Source organism: Oculina patagonica, chromosome 5, assembly GCF_052425735.1.
Source record: "Oculina patagonica isolate OP01 chromosome 5, crgOcupat, whole genome shotgun sequence".
Classification (NCBI taxonomy): Eukaryota; Metazoa; Cnidaria; class Anthozoa; order Scleractinia; family Oculinidae; genus Oculina; species Oculina patagonica.
In genome coordinates, this window is record NC_135762.1 from 25,974,231 (window position 1) to 25,983,511 (window position 9,281).

The 9,281-nt window shown below is 40.9% G+C and overlaps 1 protein-coding gene across 2 annotated transcripts; it reads right to left on the reverse strand.

The window, feature by feature from the left end:
- Positions 1–42: 42 nt before the first annotated feature.
- LOC144653558 (uncharacterized) lies at positions 43–9,095 on the reverse strand. Of its 2 annotated transcripts, none has more exons than XM_078513591.1 (11): positions 8,857–9,095; positions 7,722–8,038; positions 7,144–7,178; positions 6,298–6,564; positions 5,969–6,004; positions 5,410–5,548; positions 4,858–4,959; positions 4,055–4,370; positions 2,518–2,814; positions 1,233–1,517; positions 43–637 (listed from the first exon to the last, which is right to left on the reverse strand). In XM_078513591.1, the coding sequence occupies exons 1-11, from the start codon at positions 8,901–8,903 to the stop codon at positions 364–366; spliced, it is 2,115 nt and encodes a 704-aa protein (XP_078369717.1). In that variant the 5' UTR covers positions 8,904–9,095; the 3' UTR covers positions 43–363. The 2 variants fall into 2 exon arrangements, with proteins under 2 accessions (XP_078369717.1, XP_078369716.1); XM_078513590.1 differs by having other exon boundaries at positions 7,722–8,041.
- Between the last annotated feature and the right edge of the window lie 186 nt (positions 9,096–9,281).

Below are 9,281 nucleotides of genomic sequence, written 5' to 3' on the forward strand. Positions count from 1 at the left end.
AGGCGAGCGCTCTCACCACTGCGCCAACCCTGCGCCCCTTAAGACCCTTAAGATCTCCCTAAGACCCGAGTTGCGTCCCTTTTTCCGCGCTTTTTTCACTCCCTGCGAGAGAGACATCTGACGTTCAAGCCGAAAACTTCTATATTGATTACGTTCCCTACAGAGATTCGTGTGGTGTTCTCTGATTGGTTGTTGACAAATTTGAATTTTCGCGCGAAATTGACAACCAATCAGAGATCTCTTATAGAGCTACGTCATTAGCAGGGAATTTTGTCGAAAAGGGCGTAGACAAAACACCGAAAAACACATGAACGTTTTGTCATTTATTCTCACATTTAGTGGATCATTTAAACTATTTTCTTGTCAAGGCTGATAAAGTATTCCCCTCCACAACGCTATTGATTTAGGGAACCCTATGTCGACCTGCCTCGCCGTATGGTTAAATCGGTAAAAGAGGTTTTCTTTGAAGAAGTAAGTGTTGCCGTCGTTTGCGGAAAACACGGTATCGAGGTTGTCCGGAACGCCTTTCCAGAACGAGGCTATCGACCGCGGGTAGCCTGGGTCCACTGCCTGGGTTGTGTCGTTGAAGCGATAGTAAAGCGATCCTTTAAAGAAATAGGTGATGCCATTGGTGTATCTGAAACGAAGATGAAAGCGTTTACCATTCAGCCAGAGTCGGTCTCAGTGTTTTACATTGGGATCAACGAAGTATTTTTCTAAATTAAAATATAATTAATTCACAATTTTCCCTTGCTATGCTTCCTTAACTTCCTACTCCATTCTATAATCACACACATGGCTCACACCCCTCCTTTTTGCCCTGCTGAAGGGTTAACGCTCGTAACTGGTACATAACTCGTCACTGGTACTTTACCTGCAAACTTTGCCGCGCGCTTTGGTTTACTCTTTACTACCCACGTGTTGGCATTGTTGGCAAACACTTAAAGGAACTACGTAATGCACTCACGAACGCAATCACGAGGGTAATAATTGGGTCTTAAACCCGGTCTGATTCATGAGTCAAAACGCAATAATCATTTGGTCAACGCACCTCCTACAGTCCATGCAGTGAGGTAACCCAAAGGCCCCTTCATCAAAAACAGCCATTTTAAGCATAAGGCGTTCATCAATTTCTTTGAAACGCAGGAAACCGTTTGTATTGTTAATGCAGAGTATAAAGACTCTGAACGTTCTTCAGCTTTCTAACTAAGCTCTCTTGTGGTTAGTTTTACCTGAAAACAGCATCCACTCTATTCGGTACTCCTTTCCAAAACGAGCTTATGTCGCGCGGATAGCCATCTTGCACTTTTTCTTGGCCGTTGTCGTACCGGTAGTAAAGTTTTCCTTTAAAGAAGTAAGCAAATCCATCACTCCAGAGAAACGCCGCGTCTACATCCGCCGGAACTCCACCCCAGGCTGCCAACGCGCGCGGATATCCGACATCAACTTGGCGATACAGATCGTTAAAGCGCCAATAGCTGTCATTCTTGAAGAAGAACGTGTAGCCGTTCAGGTGTCTAGAGAAAGTTAAATATTGAATTAAAAGCATGTGTTAGTCACGTAGTATATCGTGCATTACGTCATGGCTGTAATTAACGAATGAAGGTAATTAGGTAAAACGCTGTGTTCTAAAATTAATTCAGAATCAAAACAATTTTGGTTGCTTCTTTTTCTGGTGACCTTAAATTTGCAATTGTATGCTCTCCTTTTCTGATTGCCCGCCTATCCTCCCCCGTCTTCATTTACCTATCTACTTTACTGCCTACCAACCTAGCGTCGGGTGGGGACTGACCAACCTTCAGTACCTACCTACCTACCTACCTACTTACCTTCCTACCTACCTACCTACGTACGTACCTACCTACTTACCTTCCTACCTACCTACCTTCTTACCTACCTACCTAATTGCCTACCTGCCTGCCTGCCTAACTACCTACCTACCTAATTGCCTACCTACCTACCTAATTACCTGCCGACTCACCCACCCACAGACCTAGCTACCTACCTAAGTGCCACCCTCCTTCCCTTACTACCTACCTACAGTAGCTACTTATGTGCCGACCTCCGTATAGACTAACTACCAACCTTCCTACATACTTAAGTACCTGTCTCCCTCCCCCACGACCTACCTAAATACCTCCCCACCTGCCTGCCTACCTACCTACCTACCTACCTACCTACCTACCTACCTACCTACCTACCTACCTACATATCTACCTACGTCTGCCAACCTACCTACCTACCCACCTACCTACCTACCTACCTACCTACCTACCTACCTACCTACCTACCTACCTACCTACCTACCTACCAACCTACCTACCTACCTACCTACCTACCCACCTACCTACCTACCTACCTACCTACCTACCTACCTACGTACCTACCATTATACTTAGCCACATCTTTGATACTTAGTCTTTATACACCTGCTTGCCAATCATAGCACTACTTTCTTCCAATCCTGACCTACTCTCCTATTTACTTGCTGCGCAGACAGGCGAGACTAAATCATACCTAAACGCCGTATAGCGAGTTAGCTCGGGCTCACCACTCCACCACTGCATTACTGACTTGGGGTAGTTGGAAGACACACCAATAGACTGATCACTATGCAAAAAGAACCAGTTTTGTGTATCCTTATAAACATAAACGCCTCCATTGTACCACGGTAAAGCGCCTTCAATGTCACTTGGGACCCCCTTCCAGTAGGAGCTCACCGAGCGCGGATAGCCGGGGTCCACACTTGCGGTGCGCGGATTGAACCTGTAGTATTGTGTTCCTTTGAAGAAGTACGTATAGCCATTCGAGTAACTGATGTTTTAAACAAAAGATTAAAAATAAGAGTAAATATAATTTAAAGAGTTTCTTCCCTGCTCTGGAATCGCGATTGTAAAATGAAATCAACTATAGAAACTAAAAAATAAAAAGGAAAAGCCAAAAGATGAGGAAAGCTAGAAACCAAAATTTGTTAGTCACCTTTTCCGAATATGTAGCGTGAGCACTTTTATGACCGATTGCCATTATAAATGGTCCTCCATAAAGGGACAGTATCAGGAGAATTCTTTTAAGTTTCGTGTAAACTATGCTATAACAATGAGAGGGTACTCACTGGTCTACTAAACAACCTTTTAAAAAAATAAACGAAAAGCATAAATAAATCCATTCTCTTAGATGTGAATAAGCCCTAATCAATGGTTTTTTATATGATTTTCTTCCAAGCAACACGGTCCGACTTTGTCAAGCTTAATTTTAGACCACTTTCTTCCTACCTATTTATGGCCACACTACTTTTTAACAATTTTCATGACTAGTACAGTACGTTTTAGCAAGGCCAGGGCCCGGTTGTTCAAAGCACGATTAAGCTAATCCAGGATTAGTGTGAAATTTGGTTTCAATTTTTTAACATTTCTTTGAGGCTTTCTGTTTATATTTTCTCGCCCCCAGTTTTGACGTGGACCAATCTCAAACTTCACAAAACATTAGCTATGGAAAACCCTTCTTAACAAGAGAAATTAAAACCTCGATCATCTTTTAATCCTGGGTTTGCGTTAATCGCCTTTCGAACAACCCGGCCCTGACCACTATTAGTGGATTTTTAATATATTACATTGAATTTCAAGTAGCACTAAATCTTGGTGACACTGTCCCTTAAATGCACAATGCAACATCTACAATGTACTCAGTAAAACCGTTTCTAACTTTACAACTTTATTTATTTGCACCCTATACATTCAATTAAATTAACAATACAATAATAATAAAAAAATAAAGTAAAGTGCATGGCTGCCCAGAATAACCACGATTGGCTAACAAGATTGGGCAGCCATACTTAGTTTTTATTACAATAATTATTAAAAGGTCAGGTATACTTAACATTTACATTTCAATTTGCCAAGATTTTACATAACAGTTATAAACAGACTATGTAATGAACTACTCAAGGGTAGCGACCACTTCATATTTAGTTACGAGCCCAAAAGCTTCTTAAACGAAAAGCTATGTAGAACGACCTGTCTTCTTTCGCTATTCTAAGGTATACTAAATGCCTTACCTGATGACGTCATCTATACCATTTGGCACGCCTACCCAGTAATCACTTATAAGCCGAGGGTAGCCTGGGTCCACACTCAGCGACGTGTCGTTAAACCGGTAATACGTTTTTCCCTTGAAGAAGTAAGTGAAGCCATTGGCGTATCGAAAGACGCCGTTTATAGAAGAAGGCACGCCTTTCCAATGGTCGCTTATTGGCCGAGGGTAGCCTGGGTCAACGCCAGGGCGATTCTCGTTGTAGCGGTAGTAATTCGACCCCAGGAAAAAATAGACAAACCCATTTGACCAGCGAAAGACAGCGTCGATCTTACAAGGTCCTTGAAATTGGGAAGATAAATCATAAGTTAACAAGCTGTCGAAAAAAGCATTGGCTTAAATTGTGTTTAGTGCATTGGATTCTAAATGAAGTGGTCCGGATTCGAGCTTGGCGCGCCGGGCTCCCTGTGTTGTGTCAGTGAGAAAGACACTACTCTACAACTACTTCAACTACCAGTACCACTGCTACTACCCCTAACTCTACCACTACCACCACCACAACCAATTTTCAGAAGGGTTAACCTAGGGGGGGGGGGGGGGGGGGGGGGCAAGAAGTACTTCAAGTTGCTTTACGCTGTAAAGAAACAGGAGCTATTCAACGCCCTAGCTAATTAATGCACCGCTACGCTTGAAACAATTCACCCTTTGCGCCTGATGGCAACAATAGTTTTTGTCCAGAATAAGTTCAAAGTACCGTTACACCTTATCGTAGAAATATTTTAAAATATTCAATTAAAAGGAAGACAATATAGGTGTAACATTACTTACTGTAGATGTTTTTCATCAAGGTAGGTCTATAAGTCTTCACGTCTCGTTCCATTTTAGCTATCTGCCCTGGTGTAAATTCATACATACACTCATCTTCCATGACTATAAAAAAATAAGAGAGAAAAGATGAATCTCATAAGGAGAACTCAATCAATGACCGACCGAACGACCGACTGGCAGACCGACCGACCCCAATCAATCAAGCAATCAATCAATCAATCAATAAAACAACCAATTAATCAGTCTGTCTGCCAGATGGTCAATCAATCAGTCCATCCGACCGTCAGTCAATCAGTCCATTCAGCCAGCCAGCCAGCCAGCCAGCCGCCGCCGCCGCCGCCGCCGCCGCCGCCGCCCCGGTCGTCGCGCGCGCGCGCGCGCCCCCCGACCTTCATTCAGTCAGTCAGTCAGTCAGTCAGTCAATAACAAAGCGCTAAGGAGCATTAAGAAGCGCTGGTGTAAAACCAACTTGTGTTGCCCTTTAAAATAATTGTTATGAAAAATAAGCCTACATGTTTCAAAATCTACGCGACTGCAAAACAAGTTACTTACAGCCCATGTAATTGTGAATTGGGTCCAGTCCACTTTGAGATTTACAGGTGTCGACCGGTTGGTCAGTACAGACATACGTGTAGTCATCACATCGTGGGGTGTCCGCGACTACATCATCATCTTCGTCCTTACAACGACCCTGTCACACAGACATTTTTACAATTACTGTCTGTTGTTTTTATTGGATAAATATGTGCATGTTTCATTTGTAATAACAGGGATATAAGTGGGATACAGACATGCAGACAGACAGACAGACAGACAGACAGACAGACAGACGGGGAGACAGGCAGACAGACAAACAGACAGCCAACAGACAGACAGACGAAAAGACAGACAGACAGACAGGACAGACAAACAGATAAACTCCATTTGTATCTAAAATACTTTTATAGGAACACAATCCAATTTAATCAAGTGAAGATGGTAACCATAAAAAGAGTACACAAGCTAGTGCAGTCAGGCATCGTTTGCAAATCCCTCCATATTGATCTAGTCACGTTCCTCTTTGTGGTTCACAAGCTTTTTGTCATCAACAAAATCTTAATTATCTACATACCTCACACACGTGAAAAAGACCAAAGTAATGGCCGATCTGTAAAAAAAGATAAAATGATTGTGGGTATATAGATGTTTCCAGAGTTGGCCATGGCTCATACTAATGTTTCTATCGAAATCATTTTTCCAAAGCACCGTGCGGGCTAATTAATAGCTTTTGCGTCGGCCATCGGTTCGGGTTCTTGTTCTTATTCCATATAACTGAATGCGTTTTACAACAAAATAAACACACCGGTAAATTTTTGTAACTTTAAGTTTAATTTTTTTAGTTTATATTATTTCATTTGTAATGCAATACTTATATCTTTTGACAACCAATAAAAACATTACCTCATGAACAGCATTATCTCCAAGGTCAAGTGTTGCCATTCCGCCTCCTGGCAATGTCTTATAAAACATTGCCACGCCGTGCAATATGTTTGACTCATTCTCTTCCCAAGGAAACGTTGCAGTGCCAATCATGGTGGGATTTTTGAACTGGCAAGTGTATATGTTAAGTGTTGTTGCTGGCGAAATGCCAAGAGCTGGTCTTATTTTGCGCTGCTGGACCCTGCATTCGTTGAACCATAATTCGTTCATTGTTCTGTCCACAGAACGCTGAGATGGAAGTAAAACGGTTAGGTTACGGCCTTATCTAGCCGTGGGGTTTGTGTTGTTTCGGTCTGCGGAATTAAAGTCCGGCGAAGAGTTTTCTAGATATATCTACAGCCAATCAAAAACGTGCAAGCACACGAGAGGTTTCCCCGGGAGGGGGTGGGACGACCATTCCCAAAAATAGTGAAAGGAACGAGGATGCTCATCCTCTTGCGTAAATTACATATTTAGCTCTTACTTATTTAATTAGGGTGATCAGGACAAACGAGCGCCAATAAAAGTTTGCGAGCATTCCCAGCAAAATTCTTAAGCCATCAACGTTCGAAGAAATAAAAACGCCGTGTTATTTTGTTCGCGGTCGAGACCGATCAGTAGTTCGAGAGCTCAAGACGTGGATGTCAGATCATGAAGTAAATGTATTCTTAAGCGTCAAACGATTCAGCCACGCCCAGATTGATTTTCCTTAGGGGTTTAATTTAATTTTTCCAGTAGGTCTGCCGTGCGGCAAGTTAGCCAACCATTAAGTATTAGTAATTTATCTATTCAAGTTTATTCAATTAGCGAAATGGATAACTCACTCACCGTTGTAAACCGGAATGGCGAGTCTGAGAAAGCCTCTGAAAAAAATTTAAATAGAAGATTAACAAACACTAAACATATCATATACTGAAAGATAGCACACCATCACTAGACAATCTCTTGGCAAACTAGGAAAGAAATCACCATGCAGTCTTCTGACCGTGTTGGGGAATGCCAGCCTACTGTTCCTAATATGCATGGACATGGATTAATGCTTACCCACCCAACGATAGTTTGCCTAAGAGTATGCATTGATGTGCAATAAAAACGGAAATTTAATCTTAGAGCGGTTTTCAATTGACTGTCGTAAAACAAGAACCAAAGTAATTACTCTGGCCAATCACAAAGGATACAGACAATCCAGTGAACCAATCAAAACTCCTAGCAAATACATGTGGCTGGCGCGAAGCGCGGGAAAACGTGCGCGAGCGAGTCACGATTGGTTTTGGTTTTAGTTCTGATTGGCTGAGAAAGTGGCGCGAGATTTTTAAGCCAATCACTAAGCGTAGCAATGCAAAACCAAAGCAAATGCGACACTCAAGTGAAAACCGCTCTAAAGAAATGATTTGAGCACCAGTTACCGTTTAAGACTTTGACTTGATCCTCTAGCATGGTGTCTGTGACGTTGCCCTCCCCTTTTGAGTTGTAGATGACGTGCCAGGCGATGGGAACAAGGTACTGTTCCTTGCATTGCATGTTGCTATTGAACAAGGCTCTATAAGCGTCCGGGTCTTGCCTCTGTATTACGTTCTTCATAAGAATGCTGTCGATCTGGGAAACATACGGAGCTGCTGGGGCTTTTGGACGATTTTCTACTGAATGATCTACCCCACATGTTCTCTTTATAATTGGAGGTGATTCTCCGTGACAGTGCAGAACCAGGAATGAAGCCAACAAACTGCTGTCAACATGAGTGAAAATAACAAATTGTATTTGATTTTATATATTGAGCCTGCGATCATGGTTGTTTCTTGGTCAGTAGCGTTGCTAAGTGACATACACTTGAAATCATCGCCTTTCCGAAAATAGAATGCTCGAGAATTTTTTTGGGGGGATCTACAGATCGTCCAAAACTCTTATGTACTAAGCATGGACTTTGAAGAGTTTTGTTGTACTATCCACGTTACACACAGTTTGATCTTCTGGGTACAATGTGTCTAAAGTTTCATTGCGTAACAAAAAATCAGTGATACGTTTCGTGAAATATTGTACTTAATTTCACAAAAGAGCAGACTAAACTTGTAAATCTTCACATCAGAATTGATTTCATTATCACATCAATGATAAAAAGTTTATTAACTTATTACCTTCGAAAATGCATATCTTTTCATTGTTGCCGTCGCCGACTTTTATAGAGCAAGATTTTGTCTTGCCGCAAAAAAAAAAAAAATATCTATTTTGTCTTGTTTTGCTGCATCTTGTGCAAATAAATGTTATGTTATGAACACGAAATTTTATTAAACTTTGAGCTACTTTACGTAAAAATAGCCAATGCGAAGAAAATTATATTTTTTAGAATGGTAAACAGTTCTTATGTAGGCTGAAGTTTTACATGTAATATCAGAATGGAAAAACATGGAAATAAAGTCTAATTTCTTGTTTTTCACTAATTTGTATGAAACGAAAAACCTGAGCCAGTTATTTAAGAAAATAGATCAAATCAGTTTCAGAAAATTATAAAACAAATCTATTGAAAATATAAGCTGAAATACATACCTTAAATTCAGAAGCTTGATAAATTGCATGACAATTAATATGTTCATAAATCAAAGGGCAACAGAAATTTTCATCGGGTTAATAGATGATCGCCAAACTTGCAATGCAGTGTTCTGACTTCAAGTTGTGTTGAAGACCCACCCTTAACCTTAGGAGAATAACTAACTAAAGTTTCACTTCTTTAGCTCGATTCCTTATCCAAAAACGTACGCTAACAAAAATAACATATCTATTTACACATTGGATATGTATTGGAAATTGCCTTATTGATGTACGTTTTCCTAATATAAATCAATTTAATATAATTTGTCTCTAATTAACGTTTATATCAAGTGCGACCTTGTTTAACATGTCAATCATTGTTTCGGAAAACTTTTTACTATATTTTATTATATGAAAACAAATATCGACCAATATTAGCAATA